This window comes from Lagenorhynchus albirostris, chromosome 15 (assembly GCF_949774975.1).
Source record: "Lagenorhynchus albirostris chromosome 15, mLagAlb1.1, whole genome shotgun sequence".
NCBI classification, from domain to species: Eukaryota; Metazoa; Chordata; class Mammalia; order Artiodactyla; family Delphinidae; genus Lagenorhynchus; species Lagenorhynchus albirostris.
The window spans coordinates 67172216-67189224 of record NC_083109.1 but is presented as its reverse complement, the minus strand read 5'-3'; the positions used below and the strand labels follow the sequence as shown (position 1 = coordinate 67189224).

Genomic DNA, 17009 nt, shown 5'->3' with positions numbered 1-17009 from the left:
ATGTGGCTAGTGACTCGTATTGGACAGTGTAGATATAGACATAAAGTTCTCTTGGACAATGCTTTAGACTACTTAGCATAGTGTTTGCAGATCGTAGGTACTCAGTAAATATTTGAATGAATGGATGGACAAATAGTGGATAGGACCCTTGCCTATGTGTTTTTTTTTTTTTCAACAGGAATATTTAATAACAAGGTAGATAACATGTTTATCTAACATATATTTTTATATAACTGAAGCTAAAGCAAAACATCCTGTTATTGGATAAATATGGCCTGCTGTATGTGTGTACACTGCAGTGCAATTAAAAAAATACTGTAAATATAATTTCAGAACTTCAGAATTTGAATAGGTGCCAGTATTCTGTCCTTTTTTCATATGGGAAAAGAAAATTCCTTTGAAAATCATTTGAAGCTTGGAGCAAAATTCTATAGCTATATTCTTAATATCACTCTGGAGAGTCTTCATGATTCAGGTGATACAAGGGAAGCTTCAGTTCAGCCTTCCTTTCGGAGAAGACATTCCAGCTTTCATGATCTCATCAACCAGGAGAATGTTGGTGGCAATTACAGTGCAGGAGTGAAGAAGCTGTTTCTTTACATAGTAGTGTTCCCATATGCCTCCCATTGGCTTACCTGGGTTCAGGTCCACACCCACAAGCTGACCTGAATGTTCTGCTTGGACTCAAACTAGTGTTTCCTGAAGGTCCAAACCAGAGTTCTGAGCAAGAGCCTTGTGAATAATGAGCACTGCATTAGCAAATACTCGAACTCCCAAGTTGGGCCCTGCCCTTCACACTGACTGGGCTTTTATTTAATCAGGGCTTCTTCCATTGCCACTTGCACTGCACCAGTACCTGGAATGACACAGGCATCATCAATAACATTTTTAACAGCTGTCAAGCCACCTTTGATTGCCTCTTTGATTTGTGTGAGTGTGTACTTATTTGGTCCTTTGACCAGTAATGTGATGGACGTTACGTTTCTCAATTAAGTCAAACTTCTCTTCTCCCAGTCTGTAGTCGTAGACAAGTCCTGCATTTCCCAAACAATCAGGGTTTAGGTCATCAATAGAATTTAGAGCTACCCCACCACGAGCAAGCGTCAGCCTTTCCACATTTCTCTTAGGTCTATGCAGAGCTATTATGCCTTCTTTTGCAAGAGCATCTAAGGCAAAGGGGTCAATTCCCTTTTGATTAATAATAACAAATCCTTTATCTGAATCACCACCACACTTTCTTTCAAAGTTCTATTATTTTTTTAACTCCATCTTCAGCGAATTTTCTTTCAGTCTTCACTAATTTCTCTCTTCTGCACGCTTATTAAAAACAAAGCCAGAATTCACTTCTGTTTTTCCATATTCTAATGGCACATTTCGTATGAAGATGTATGCATCTTCTACTTTTTTTTTCATATCAGGATGCCATGTCCCATGATCCAAAACAAGACCTCTGATTAAGCTTGTATAGGTTTCAGATTTATGTTTCATCCCTGTGATCTCAACCATGAAGGGGTCACTACGTTCATCTTGTTTTTTAATGGCCAAAATGGAGTCCACTACAGCGTCTGTTAAAACGTCAGCAAGTTTAGCATGAATTTTCGTATGTAGAGATGTTCTGGCCACGTCTGTAAGTGTTTTTTCACTGTTCATCTCTTTGTATATTTTGACTAGTTGCCAAAACTGAAGTGCCTTTTTCTTTGCAGCTTCAAATCCTTCTGTTATTATTCTGAGATGAAGATCCTATAACAAACACATGGTTACAAAACCACCACTAATACTAGAGATCTTCAGTTAGATGCAACTATAGTTCGTGATAAAGCAGATTTATGGAAGGATATTCTGGATCATTCATACCCTTTAATACAACTAATATGATGTGCTGACTTTCTGAATACTTTACAAAAGATAAATAAGCTTTCAGTGTAGAGGAAAAGAACAGACATTGCTCTAGCACAGAGTTGAAACCAAGGAACTAAGGCACTCTTGGTGTTCACTGTGCAACAGGCCTTTGTGGTTTTTAAACCTCTCCAGGTTCAGGCGCCTTGAGAAACCTTGACGAGAGCTCTTGGAGTTCATCTGATTTTGAGTTGATGTTTAGGATCATAATTCTGGCTACTGATTCTTACTGCTCACTCTTGCATATAGGGAATCATGCAATTTCAGGGTCAGAGGGGGCTTTAAAATTTCTTTTTTCTAATGGTTGAGTTCTACCTAATTTCAAATAGGTGATTATCCAGCCGCTGTTTTTCAGAGACACCATTTTCTCTTAGGGTATCTCTGATGGTGACTGACATTAACCTGAAATATGTCCCTGGTTGCTACAGCCAGCAGGTGAACTCTCAGGTCGTCAAGAACAGAGGACAGGTCTTCATTTTATTCTACTTGTTTGTTCTTCAAATATTTGAAAATAGTTTTCATCTTCTAAGTCTTTTCTCCCCCAAGCAGTTAACAGCTGATTCTTTTAATAGTTTTTCATTAGACGTATTTTTCCAGTCTTGGACTTATATAAATAATTGGCTTTGAAACTGGTTGATCACATGCTGTATGTGGCACCTTATCCTATTTAGCTTTTTTTTTTTTTTTAAATTGATTTGGGAGATGTCTGAGAATGTCACAAAGCTTACAGGCGAGCAGATCTACTAGATGATAACACTGGGATTCTACAGAGCATCTCGCTGATCTTTCAAGCTAGCCAGATACATTTTAATAGGGCTTTGTTCATTCAATACATGTCTGTTGAGTACACACTATGTGCCAGGTACTGTGCTAGGAACTGGGAATATAGCGGGGACCAAGACAGAGGAAGGTTGAGAATAGAAATGAGGCCACTGTGGCTGGGGCACAGCAGGTGAGAGAATCCATCCTGGTCGTAAAATAACCCCAGCATGCCTAGCAGTGTCCGGCCCATGGAAGGCATTCAGCAAATCTATGCCACAGTGAACGAATGAGTGAGTGTTCCTTGGGGAGCTCAGTCACTAGGTCCAAAAATAACAGTCCAGATATGGAAGAGGAGGAGGTCAGACTTAGCAGTGGGCTGTGTGACGATAACTTTGGGGTCGCGTTGTCTTCAAGCTCAGTATGATTAGCAGTGTCATGTGGGTGTCAGCCGCTGTTGGCTACCTAAGGATGCTTTAGAAACAGTGTCCAGAACTCAGATGGTGATAGCACTGCTCTTCTCATTACCTTAAATGTTCACTGTTAAGAGACTGACATCCCGGGGCACAAGCAGAGAGTGTGGATAGGGGATGGCGCGGCTGAGTATATCTTGACGAAGGAGACCTTAAGTGAGGATCTGACAGTTATTTTCACATACTTCGAGGGCCATCCTGTGGATAAGGGGTTGGACTTAATTTTATCTAAAAAGCAGAATTAGAGATTGGAAATTACAGGGAGAGTGATTTTGTCTTAATAAGAGGAAGAACTTTGTAACAGACTGCCTGAAAGTGGAACAGCTGCCTCGGGGGCTAGTCGTCTTCCTTGCTGGGCAGTTAGCGAGGCTGGCCACGCTTCAAGGGTGCTCTGCAGGCCTAGCAGCTCTTTGTGGCCGTTTACAACGAGATAAGTACAGAAGTCGAGCAGTATTGTAGAAACTGTCAAAGCTGCCAGACATTGTCTTGACATTCTTACTGTATCTTATCAAAGAGTATCTGTTTATGATGTATTGGAAATTAAAAAACAAATAAAACAACAACCTGTTCCTTTACCGCGAGCACTGGGCTGATGGCCACATCTGTAGATAGCGTGTTAGCACAGATGTGGATATGCCAGATGACAGTTAGGTTCCTCCTGCCTAACTTTCTTTTTTTTTTTAACATCTTTATTGGAGTATAATTGCTTTACAATGGTGTGTTAGTTTCTGCTTTATAACAAAGTGAATCAGCTATGCATATACATATATCCCCATATCCCTTCCCTCTTGCGTTTCCCTCCCCACCTCTCTAGGTGGTCACAAAGCACTGAGCTGATCTCCCTGTGCTGTGCCTGCCTGACTTTCTGATTCACTGCTATCCACCCAGACTTCTGTCTCCCCCCATCTTTCCTACACACATGACAGGATCTCCCTCTCAGGAAAAATAACTCCCTCACTTCTGCTTCCCTTTCAAACTACTGTGCTGGTCTTTCTCTTCTTTTCTGTGTAACTTTACCATTTAGTGATTTCAGGTCTTTCCCTTTCCTCCCTTCCAAACCTCTTGTCATCTGTCTGACTTGCGTTTCTGACATTGCTCTCCGAAGTTCTCGGGGCCCATAGTTTGCTCAGTTCAGTGGCCTCTGCTCAGTCTGCATTTGACCTCTCCGCGGGCTATGGTACTGATAACCACCCTGTTCTTGCCACTCTCTTTCCTTGGTGTGCATAAAAGGAATGCTTCTGATTTGCCTATTTTTCTGACTGTGCAGCCTCAGGTTCTGGTGGTTTCTCGACCTTTGTGTTTCCCTTAAAAATCGGCCTTCTGCAAGATCCTGTCCTTGGCTTCTTTCTCTTCCATCTGAGTGGGCATTGCCATCTGTTTCCGTGGCTTCCCTTACCTCATTGTGTTGATGGTCCCAGATCTGACACATCTTCTGAAATCCAGAGGAGCTTTTAAAAATCTCTCTTACCAGACCTGCTCTGTTAGTACCTTTGTGCAGTCATCCTGAAACCCTTGCCTGCAGAGGTGACGCACGTGGATTCGAGGGCTCAGATGGACGCTGAGGAAGATCTTGTTGGTAGCAGGGTGGGGAGGGTTGTTCGGAGCAGTTTGATGCTCGGGGGAGAGAGGACAATTAAGAGACTTGAGGAAGTCCAGGTGAGAGTAAGTGAGGACTTTGAATTACGGTGGATGGAGAGGAGGAGACGGGTGTGAGGAATGGCAGAGCGTGTTACCTCGGATGGACGTGGAGCAGAGGAAGAGGGAAGGGTTTGAGGCTTTGGGTTAACCCCCCGTGTTCTGCTCTTGACGGGTGGTTGTGGTATCTGCTGGGGTAGGACATACAGGAGGAGGAGAAAAGGGAGCTATATTGGTAGAAAGGCGACGAGTTGAGCTTGGGAGTATGCTGAGCATGAGGTGCTTCTGTGGCATCTAACATCTCTGTGCAGTATTTACCTAGCTGGTCATTCCTTTTGGAGAGGTAGTCTGTCCAGCCAATGTTCGGGTGCCAGCTCTAGCCAGGCGCCACTCTTAATTGTGTTTTTCTGTCGGCTCCCATCGGACATAGTTTGGGGAGATCCAGCGCTGTGCCGCGCCCTGGCCGGGAAGTGTCTGGCCGTCTCCTGTAGCAAAGTCTTGCCTGAAGCGGCTCTTAACAGAAGTCGTGCTCCTTGTTTTCAGCTTGCCCCAGATGACGCCTGGCGTTGCCCGCACTGTAAGCAGCTGCAGCAGGGGAGCATTACCTTAAGCCTCTGGACTCTGCCTGATGTGCTCATTATACATCTAAAGAGATTTCGACAGGTAAGGAAACCCTCTGTCATAGGGAAAAAAGCTGTGACCAAGTTTCTTATGCCCCTTACTGGTGGGCTTTTGGGCGGGGAGCTCTTTGGTGTCCCTGTTTGATCCTGTGATCCTGTGTTGTCGCAGACACGCATCTGCCCCTGCGTTTGGAGCCGTGTGTTTTGCTCTTTCCCAGAGCAGTTTGCGCGTCCTGTGGCCCTTTAAATCCTCACCACTGTAGTTCATACTGCAGGTATTTTACTCTGTTCCTGAGGATTTGCTTTAGATTTGTAAATGTTGTGCTCAAGGAAGTGCACTTTGGGATTAAAAAAAAAAACTTGCGCGCCTTTCTTGGGGGTGGGTAGAATTCTATTTCTGCCTAAAGTAATAACGGGTGTTGTCCTGCTTCCAAGGAGCAGTTGTACAGTTGTGGAGATGAGTCATAAATATATACAAAGAAAATCTGCTTTGAGTTGTGTTGCTTTGTGAGTCAGTTTCCCCACAGAGGCTCTCTATTCCTAAGGTCAGAGTTGCCCTGGGCAGCCGCCTTGTAAGAGAGGTAAATGAGAGGTAAACGCTGGAGGAGTCTGAGCCTGGCGTAAGAAAGTTTGCATCTGAAAGATTAGGAGGAGGCCGGTACCGGGTGAGCTGGGAGCGGGGCCGCACATGTATAGTGGCTGAGGGAGCAGCGGGTGCAGAGCGGGTGCAGGAGGCCGAAAGCTGAGGCCAGTGTGGCTGCAGCTCCGGGGGTCGGGGGGAGAAGGGCGTACGTTGAGGTAGAAGAGCAGGCAGGGGCTGGTCGTCCCAGCAGTCCTTGTGGGCAGAGTGGGATTCTGAAGCAGAGAAGCAACATGACCAAATTTGTGCTTGGAAGAGACCATTCAGGCTGCTGTGTGGAGAATTAGAGACTACAAGGATGAAGACAGGGAGACCTGAAGGAGGCCTTTGCAGTCACCGCGGGGGCGGGGCCGGCCCATGGCTTGCAGTGGAGTTGCGGCAGTGGAGATGGAGAGACCTGGATAGACTTGAGAGATGTCTAGGGCTGGCTGATGAAGTGAATGTGTCGGGGGCGTGCACATGGTCCCCAGGATGGCCCTTCACACACAGGTTTGGGGTCCAGCTCCTGTAGTAGTGAGGAGTGGGCACTTGCCCTGAGTGTCCCAGCTGTACGCTTCCATTGGGATCTTTCAGGGGGACAGCCAGTTGAGGGTTTGAACCCAGCTTCTCTTTCCATACACACAGACTGGCTTCCTTTGCTTTCTGTTTCTTTTGAAGACATATCATCACCCTTCCAGTGCCCCAACTCAAAACTGCAGTGTCATCTTTGACTCTTCTTTCCCTGTCACCTAGGCAGTCACCTCTTCGGCCTGGTTGTGCCTCTCCACTGCCTCCTGTACGTGTCCCCTTCTCCCCATTCTTGCTGTCATCCTGCCAGTTCCAACTTTTGATACTTCCGAGCTGGTTGCAGTTGCAGTGTCTTTTCATTGGTTTCGTAACCTCCACTGCTCTTCCCTTTCTACCATGTTTTGGGCACTACTTAATGACAGCTCTGATGGCATCACCTCCTCCCTCAAAGCCTCAGTGCTTCTCCCTTGACTGCAGAACAAGGTCCAGGTTCTTTAGCCTGACCTTCCTGACCATGCAAGACCCATCCTACCTTTCTCTTAGGAACATTTTTCTTCCCTTAGTAGGTCCATAGTTCCTTGGGATGGGAATTATCTGTGCCCGATTAATTTTTTAAAGCTCCCATAGACACAGGAAACATTCGGTAAATATCTACTCAACTGACGGTTGGATTTCCCAGTGGGCTTAATGGGAAATACAGATTGCCCAAGATTGTCAACTAAATGACTGTATTAAGTCAGGTCACTGTTAACTGTTCATTTGTCGGAGGAGCTGGGAAGGAAAGAGTCCCTGTTCTGTGAATGGCTGTTCTGTGCCAGTGCTGTGCTTCCCCTTCACGTGTGTCGTTACTCCATTACTTTTCATGCCTCTTTCGTGACAGGTTTCAGGATGAACCCTTTATCAGGTAAGGCAGTGAAGGCTCATTAACCCTTATATGTAGATCATCGCTGGTTCCACTTTTGGTGATAGTAAAACCTGTTCCTCCAGTTAGATAAAACTGTTAATCTGTTTCCCTGTGTTGTATGTGTCTTTGGAAACGTCAGATAGGTAACTCAACCCTACTTCAGTTGATAGGGTCTGCCTTTCACGCTAGACTGATCTACCATCTGCTTGCACGAAAATATCATCAGAACTTGTTTTTCTTCTTGCCACAGGAAGGAGACAAGCGTATGAAACTTCAGAACATGGTGAAGTTCCCTCTGACTGGCCTGGACATGACACCTCACGTGGTTAAGAGAAGCCAGAGCAGCTGGAGTTTGCCATCCCATTGGTCTCCATGGAGACGGCCCTACGGACTCGGGCGGGACCCTGAGGACTACATCTATGACCTGTATGCTGTGTGCAATCATCACGGCACCATGCAAGGGGGGCACTACACAGGTCTGCAGCGCGAGAGGCCGGGCGCCTGTGCTGACGATTCCTCCCGACATGTTTTGCTTGTGACAGGGTTGCTTTGCTTCAGAACCTCGCTTTCTCTTCCAGCAGGCAGTGTGCCAACCGTGAGGGCAGTTTTCATCCTTTGGTTCTCTGCCCTGAGTTAGATCGTCTGGTCGGGCTCTGACCCAAGCAGGGAATGGTGTGTGCAGATGGGTGACATCGTCTGGCTCACCCTGGACTTGCTTTCTTGACCTCACCTGCATGCCCCGTTTAAGGTTTTGCTCTGCTTCCTTGAGGACCTAACATCTCTTTTATTTGGAGTGGTTGTGAACCACTTTTATAGTGTCTTTCGAGTGACTTGGAAGGGGTTTTCTTTTTGCTGTATGGTTAAATTTACTTTTTCATTTGTCAAAGCAATAGTGCTCATCATATGAAATTTAGAGACTAGAGAGAGACAGACGGAACAGTGCTATCAACCCACGAGATTATCACTCAGAAATAACCCATGAGATTAGTGCTCAAAAAATGGTAACATTTTTAGAAACTGTGGTAAAATATACACAACAAAATTTACCGTTTTAACCATTTTTAAGCCTACGGTTCAGTGTCATTAAGTACATTCGTATCTTTGTGCAACCATCACCACTGTCCATCTCCAGAGTTTCTTTCATCTTCCCAAATTGAAACTCTGCATCCATTAAACAGTAACTTGCTGTTTACTCCTCGCCCATCCCCTGGCAGCCACCATTCTTTCTATGAATCTGACTGCTCTAGGTACCACATGTAAGTGGAATCATACAGTATTTGTCCTTTTGTGTCTGGCTTATTTCACTTAGCATAATGCAGTCAAGATTCACCCACTTTGCATCGTCTGTCAGAATTTCCTCTTTTTAAGGCTGATAATATCCCATTGTGTGTAGGTGACATTTTGATATGTGGTGTTTCCTTCCAGTGTTTTTCTGTACGTTCTGGCCATTATTTATTTATTATTTTTTTATTTTTTGCTGTACGCGGGCCTCTCACTGTTGTGGCCTCTCCCGTTGCGGAGCACAGGCTCCAGATGCGCAGGCTCAGCAGCCACGCTCACGGCCCCAGCCGCTCCGCGGCATGTGGGATCTTCCCGGACCGGGGCACGAGCCCGTGTCCCCTGCATCGGCAGGCGGACTCTCAACCAGTGCGCCACCAGGGAAGCCCACGTTCTGGCCATTATTTTATACTGTTGTGATTGGCCTGATTGGCCTTTTTTTAAAATGTCCAATGCTCTGTTCAGGTGAACCTTTATGGAACACCTCCTCTACGTCCTGCTTGCACTGGGCTGTGTCACATCAGAGACACACTGGAAATGGAAAGATCTCGACCTCTGTCTTCCAAGAGTGTAATCAAGTGGTTGAGGCGGTGTAGGTACACTTGAAATGAAAGAGCAGGATGTGTATTAGGTTCTGTGGTTGAAGTGTGAACAGAGCAGGGGCTGGAGGAGAGAGTGGTCAGAGCAGCCTCCTCCTGGAGGGTCAGTAGAAGCTATTGGGATTAGTAACCTGCTGCCTACACGTGAGGCCCTTATGGGCTAATGGGGCAGACGCTTAATTTTTTTTTTAATAAATTTATTTGTTTTTATTTTTATTTATTTTATTTTTGGCTGTGTTGGGTCTTCGTTGCTGCACGGGCTTTCTCTAGTTGTGGCGAGCAGGGGCTACTCTTTGTTGCAGTGCACGAGCTTCTCATTGCAGTGGCTTGTCTTGTTGCGGAGCATGGGCTCTAGGCACGCGGGCTTCAGTAGTGTGGCATGTGGGCTCAGTAGTTGTGGCTCATGGGCTCTAGCGCACAGGCTCAGTAGTTGTGGCGAACAGGCTTAGCTGCTCCGCGGCATGTGGGATCTTCCCGGACCAGGCCTTGAACCTGTATCCCCTGCATTGGTAGGCGGATTCTTAACCACTGTGCCACCAGGGAAGTCCCAACAGATGCTTAATTTTTGTAAATATTATTTTTAATGACCAAAGAATATTCAGTTGATGGAACTCTAATGTGATATAACCATTCCCCATTGTTGAACACATATATTGTTTCTGGTTTTTAACTTTGAAGGTAACTGATGGACATATTTGTGTGTAGTCACCTTTTCTGTACTTTAATTCTGTATTTCCTTGAGATTGAGTCTCAGAAGTGGAATTATTGGGTTAAGGGCATTCATGCATGCTGGGGAGGCAGGTAGATTCGGGGGCTTCTTGCTTGGACATCTGTATGTCGGGGGACTTGATGTGAGGGTCCTCCTACTGTATAGGTGGCCAGGACTCAGATTTCTGCGTCCTTCTCACTCAGCCTATTTGGCATGAACACTTCTCTGGGACTTTTTGTTTCTGCAGTTCAGTGGTTTCTGCAGCAAGACCCCAGGGTGCTAGTGATTCATAAAGGTAGGGGGAGGTAGAGGAGGGTAGGCTGTGCCAGTCGGTGTTTCAGCCTCTCTGAGATTGTTCCCCGGCAGTTAACCCTGAGACCCCTGCAACATGGTGAAGGAGCCTCTCGGGCCCCAGACCCCCTCCTTGGCCCAGCACAGTTACTCTCTCAACCTGCTCTTCCTCAGGAGACAGGGGACGTGGAGTGTGACTGGACACAACAATCTTTTGTTCTCGAAACCTATTTAGTTCTAGTTCTTCCAGTACGCTGCCGGCAGCAGTCACTTGTGAGAGGAATGATCCCGACCTGGAGTGTATCTCGTAGTGGAGCCGTTTGGATGGCCTCTACTTGCCCTCGGAAGTACTTGAAGGAGAAAAAGGGGACAGAGGATCTAGTGGAAAGTCCGTAGAAGACAAAGTTAATATTAATTAAATGCTTAAGTATGTGTTACCTCGTGTTTTGGTTTAAGCCAAATTTTAATACTGTATTTTGTGTCTTACCTATGTTGTATTTACATTTTGGGGGGCCACTTGTATAATAAGTGTTGTGTGTCTAGTTGGATTTTTGCTTTTGTGGCATTCCCGGTCATATCTGCATTCTTCGATACTGAGTCACAGAGTTATATACTCAGGGACTCTGAGAACTGAAAGGGACTTAGAGGGAATTTAATTTCACTGATTAGCTGGTGAAGTAGTGCCTTTGCCAGCGTCACTGGTTGGCGTTCATGTAGCTTCAGCTTTGGTAGAGAATCTCCTGTGTGTAACAGTGTTTCTCAGGAAAATATGGGTGAGCACGTTGTGTGGTTTCTAGCAAGAAATTGTTGAGGAAAATCGGACAGCGCCAGATTTTCACCTGTCATGTTGCTCTTTGTATAGCATAGACTCTGGAAAGTGCCCGGAAACCCATAACTGCCTTGGAGGCAGTACAAATTAGTGAGAGGAGTATGGGTTAGAAGCTAGACACGTGTTCCTAGCTCTGTGACCTTAGGTGGGTAACCTTATTCCAACCTGGCGACCATGTGAGGGAGGCAGAGGTGCTCGTGCCTGCCTCCTGGGGCCTGTTACCGACGAGGGGCTCGTGGTAAGCATCCCTTTCCCACGCTTAGGCCACACGGCTGCTTTTCTGATGAGAACATTTTAAGTACCTCAGCATTGTTGAGTTAAAGAGATCTTGTTTTTAAGCTTTCATTTGGAGTGTTTATTTTAATGTGTTCTTTTATTTTGCACTGGTTCTAACTATAATTACATGGTACATGTATGGCTGACTTGTGTAAGGAGTCTAGAACAGTGCTTCTCAAACCATCTGTGATGAGGAACCTTTTCAAAAATTTCTTAAACCTTTTTTTAAAATGTCCAATCCTTCATGAACCATGAACCAGTACTTTTGCAAAAACACAATAAAAGTACCATACAGTATCAGGTTGCTATGAATGTTTTTAAATGCTTACCTCGTTGTGGTGCTTATCTCGTGGGCTGGCACCGGTCTGTGAGCCACAATTTGAGTAGCACTGGTCTAGGAAATACTTCAGAAAATAGCGCTGGGAAGAAAAGCACATAGAATTATTTTATAAATACGTCATTGACCCATTCATGAGTCCCTGTGCTGCCTTAGTTTCCACACCGTGACGGAGGACAGACCATCCTGAGGAGAAACGGACTGAAGCTGGTACAGGCTGCTCCGTCACCTCCTCTCGGGCGCGTTCCCCCTTACAGACCTGCCACTCCCGCTCCCGAATAGCAGCCCCTCACCGGCTGGGTCGTTCATCCGGCAAGCCTGATGACACCACTGACCAAGCAGTCGCTTTTTACCAGCTCCATTTGCTGCTTGTGTCTCCCTTTCTCTGCCGTCTGGTTCCAGTGAGTCCACAGCTGCAGACGACTTTCCTCCCTACAGTCAAAGGTTCTTCTTCTGCTCTTCTTTTTCGGGAAAAAGAAGAGCAGAAGTATAGCCCTTCCTCTTCCGGGTCCCTTTCGTCTCCTAGGAGTCCATACTTAGCAAAGTGGTTGTGGCCTATCGAGGGAGTCACTCCTGGTGCCACTCGGGGCCTTATGTGTCCTGCCCCCGGGGCCCTACTGAGCCTGTTCCAGCGTTCAGCTAAATATTCCAGCACTCGTTTATTTTCACCCCAATAAATGGGTCTTTTTAGAAAGAATTGTAAACGTGTACGTTTCTGGATCAAGCTTATCACACTCCTTGATGATTCACAGGATGATGTGTCTCCAGGAACGCTGAGCTGTGTCCTCGCTGGTACTTGAGTGCTCTTTATTTTTATCTCAGCTTAGAGTTTGGACTGGAGGGAAGGCCGCATGCATTCATGAGCCCCAGTGTTCTCAGTTTGCCAGGGGCCTTCCAGCAGGCATCATTTGTGCTACCTCTGAGGGAGGCAGGGTGGGATAAGGCTTTAAGCTCAGGGACTAGATAATCCTGTAATGAGCTGGCCCCTGCCCTTCACCAGCTGCATGACCTTGGGCAAGCTGGTTAATCTTTTTGAGCCTCTGTAAAATGGCAATGATAATAGAACAAATTTCATAGGATCAAATGAGATGCACATAATAAGTGCTAAACAAATGTTAGCTACTGCTCTCATTAATATCATCATTTCTAGTTCTGTTGTTTTCTGACTCTAAGAAACACTAAACTGTTACAACATGCTTGAAACAGGGTTTCTGCATACTGGTACAGTAACATTTTTGCTGGGTAATTCTGTATTGTGGGGACTGTCCCGCACATGGTGGGACGTGTAGTGGCGCCCCTGGTCTCTACCCACTAGATTGCACTAGCATCCTACCCTCCCCACGCCCCCACCCCCAGTTGTGACAGTCAAAAATGTGTCCCCTGGGGCAAAATCATCTCTGGTTGAAATCCACTGGTTTAAAGAAGTATATTGTGTTTTCGAAAATGAAATAGAACTTCATCCATTTGGAATAGTTTGGAATTTCTTGAAACATTTTGCCTGAGTGTGATTTAGAATTTGGATTTCTTACCTCTTTCTGTATTACTATCTGCAGCCTTAAAAAGTTCTTGAATTAATTATATGAGCCAAAGGCATGGTGTCTGTGGGTCAAGTGGAGTGGCCGTTGCGGCTGCCCTGGTGCTGATCGCTGGTGGGCTCTTTTTGGCAGCATACTGCAAGAACTCCGTGGACGGCCTCTGGTACTGCTTCGACGACAGTGACGTGCAGCAGCTGTCGGAAGACGAGGTCTGCACGCAGACGGCGTACATCCTCTTCTACCAGAGGCGGACAGCTATACCGTCATGGTCGGCCAACAGCTCGGTGGCAGGTAAGGCCACTCTACTCTTGGGTGGTTTGTTTTGAGAGCAGAAAATTGTAGTTGATGGTCCAGAGAACTTCTCCAGGAGGTCTCATGATTCTGTTGGTTGGATCAGATTAATTCTCAGGTTTGCATTTAATCTGGAAACCAGAATGGTTGCAGTTAAAGGAAATGGGGGTGGAATGTACCAGCAGCTGTGAACCAGGAGTTCCCGTGGAGGTGGAGTGGAGCCTGGCTCGAAGCACGCTCGTGGTGTTTACTTACGGAGTAAATAAACGAGTGAGGGAGCTAAGAAGCAGCGCAGCGCACTGCTCTCAGAGTCGAGGGACTGGAAATAGAACTGAGACTTGGCTTTGCCACATTTTGGTCGGGTTATCTTCGAGCGTGTCCCACCCAAGCCACATATGTGTCATCTGTAATATGGGTGTACTGATCCTACCTGCCTCATGGGGTCGTTGTGTGAAACAGATTAGGTAACTGTGCATTAAATCCTTTGGTAAAGGGTAAAGCACCATTAGAAATCGTTCTTTTTTGCACTAAGGTTGGCCTATTCTGTTAGGGGAGGCTGTAAAAATATTAGATGGCTTGGATTTAGTTTGACGGGATCTAGCCTGTTGTGCTTCTTAGTACATGCAGGAACCAGTACCCACACGTGACGTCGGTGCAGCCACACGCAATCCGAACGGGGGGCGAATGTTTCCTAATGCAGAGTTGGAGTTTAGAGAATAGGACAGAGGATTGGGACATGGCAGTGTGTGTAATCCCTGCTCCCCTTGAAGCGTGCGAGGGCTAAGTTGGAAGCCGCTAAAAGGAAGCATCACGGAAGCAGAGTGAGCCCTGCTGCAGTCAAACCCCACCCAGTACAGCCGTCTGTCCGTAGCTGCTCTTAGTTCCCAGAAAGTGGGAACTCCAGGGCTCTAGTGCCGTCCCTCAGTGCTTTCCAGAGTCTGAGATAGGCTCAGAAATGACACCCTCTTGAGATCTACTCTAGAAAGTCATGTGTCTTCATGTTCTCCATTTCAAGAGCAGTTTCTGTTGCTCCAATATATATTTAAGGGCCTCCCTGGAACAGACAGGACACAATGGCATGTGGCCTTGTGTGTGCATGTGTGTGTGTGTTTATATATTAATATTGTGAAAATGATTTAAAAATTCCACCATACAGGCCTAGAAGATAACCGTACACTGCTGCTTGCTTTTTTTCCCTCTGTGTCAGCAGTATTCCTGCAAGTGCTTAGAACAGTGCCTGGGGTGTAGTGCTTAATAAATGTTTGTAGAATAGATGAGTATATGCACGATTGTATCTGTTCCATTCTGTTGCCAGCACTAAGACTCGGACTTTGCGTTCTGAAGTAGCCATCCCTGTACTTGGATTTTATTACTGCAAACGTGTGTGAGCGTCTGTCCTTTTCATCCCAACAGGCGACGTTCGAGCGGGCACAGCGTGGGCCTGGGAGTTAGTGCTGACCTGGCGGTGAGGTCCCCCGCCGCCCGGGCAGCAGCCCTTGGTGAGGGCGTGTGTGGCACAGGCAGGATTCTGGCCTGACCTCGGCGCCCACTTCCTTTCCTGCAGGCTCCACAAGTTCCTCCTTGTGTGAACACTGGGTGAGCCGTCTCCCGGGGAGCAAGCAGGCCAGCGTGACCTCTGCAGCTTCCTCCAGACGCACCTCCCTAGCCTCGCTGTCTGAGTCTGTGGAGATGACTGGGGAAAGGAGTGAAGATGATGGTGGGTCTGGGTTTCGGTGACAGATTTCCAAAATGGCAACTCACGGACACAGCACGGGCTCCCTCATGTCGAGGAGCATTTTATATAACAGGGTCATTTGCTCTTCCTCTGTGACCTAGCACTTCTTCCTTCCACTCCGTTGTTTTCCACTTTTAAGGTCTAATGTGGAGGCTGGGGCTTTAACTCTGTACAGTAATGTATGTTTTTTTTCAAAGCGCTGTTTGAAATCTTCAGAGCAGCTGTGAGGGGACTCAGCGAGGTTGTGGTTTGCCGAGGGCTGCCTGGTGTGCGGGGCCTGGCGTGGAGGCTCCTGACTCGCTCAGCTTCTCGCCTTCCCACCACGCTCTCTCCCCTGGAGGGATCTGTGGTGTGCCCTTGTGGGTGCAGAGCATCTAGAACAAAAGCTGTTGCCTTTGCATAAAGGTAGTTTTTAGGAATTTTGAAGATAGTCACAGTATAAAAGCTTTGAAAATCTGATAAAAATTGAGCTCCAGTGTTTTGCCTTCAGCTGCCGCTTGAGTAGTGGCGGAACAGCCCTCGGTTCTCACAGGGACCCCAGGTGGTGTGGGGAGGGTCGGGCAGCCGGAGCCCTGGGAGCTGGGAGGAGCAGGGGAGAGTGAGCTCAGCTTCTATAACGAGGACAGTGACTCATCCCCCAGCAAGCCTCATTCTGTGGTCAGCAGTTCCATCACGTCCAGTAGCCGCTCCTAGTGGCGCTCAGGAGGCTGGAAGAGGCAGGCCAGACGAAAGCTCTGTCGCAGCTCCAGCTCTACCTCTGCTTCTGGCTGTTGCTTCTTTTTTTGTAGAAAAAGAGTCTTGGGCTGTAACTGTGAAGCTCCTGTCTGTAGCTCCTGACATTTTATGAAAAACTGACCAGTGAACCTTGGCTTGTTAATTATTTAGAGGTTATTTTCAACACAGCCTTTAAACCTAGAATTCACTGTTGTTTTAACAGTAAGCCTAGATGTGGTTTGGCTCCGGTCTGTTTTTAAACGGTGTAGTTGGCGAAATCGATATCAGCACCATCATCGTGCAGTGGTGCTGGGTGGTGCCCACAGAACAGGGCCTATCTCTTAGGATCTCATCCAAACAGAGTTTTATTAATACCACAGCTACAGCATCAAGTGTGTGGAGAATTTAATTTAGAATATTTTCTGTGGAAGTTTTAAGTCACTTAAAATAGGAGTATAGTGTTCTAATTATGAATGTTTTCCTTGGAGGCTTTCCACTGATTGCTTTCATAGTCAACGATTACAGGCCCGCCTACCTGTGGCATTGAGTTGGGGGGAAGGGGTTGCGGTTCTGGTGTTAGCTCTGCCTCTGTTTGTGTGATCTTGGGCAAGGACTGCACTGCTGTGGGCCCCAGTGTTCTTAATAGGACGAAGAAGCTGTAAATGAAGTAGCTCACATTTATTGAGCAGCTGTGCAGTGCCAGGTGCCTTGCTGGGCACAGGACTTTTAAGATTTTATTTAATTCTCATAGTAGCTCTGTGAGTTACAACAAGGGTCAGCAGACTATAGCCCACAGGCCAAATACGGCCCCTGCCTTTATTTGTGTAAAAAAAAAAAAGTTTTATTGGAACACAGCCACGCCCATTTGTTTGTGTTGCCTGCGGCTGCTTTCGCACTAGGGTGGCAGAGTTGAGCAGCTGGCCTACAAAGCCTAAAATATTTACTGTCTGGGCCTTTAGAGGAAAAGTCTGCTGACCCCTG

General features: G+C 46.6%; 1 protein-coding gene, 1 non-coding gene and 1 pseudogene across 5 annotated transcripts in view; 1 reads left to right on the top strand and 2 right to left on the bottom strand.

The window, feature by feature from the left end:
• The window catches only part of USP31 (ubiquitin specific peptidase 31), a 119945-nt gene that overhangs the window by 50332 nt on the left and 52604 nt on the right, over nt 1-17009 (top strand). For 3 of the 4 annotated variants that reach the window (XM_060125173.1, XM_060125174.1, XM_060125171.1), the window contains exons 12-15: nt 5307-5426; nt 7685-7910; nt 13421-13579; nt 15144-15296. In XM_060125173.1, the coding sequence (XP_059981156.1) occupies nt 5307-5426; nt 7685-7910; nt 13421-13579; nt 15144-15296 (658 nt within the window). The remainder of the gene's footprint in view (nt 1-5306; nt 5427-7684; nt 7911-13420; nt 13580-15143; nt 15297-17009) is intronic. The other variant, XM_060125172.1, reaches the window with a different exon arrangement.
• Nucleotides 493-4557, bottom strand: LOC132505510 (T-complex protein 1 subunit zeta-like; annotated as a pseudogene).
• On the bottom strand, nt 1873-2001 carry LOC132506551 (small nucleolar RNA SNORA22). Its single transcript, XR_009535876.1, has one exon. It is a non-coding gene; the product is annotated as a small nucleolar RNA SNORA22 (small nucleolar RNA).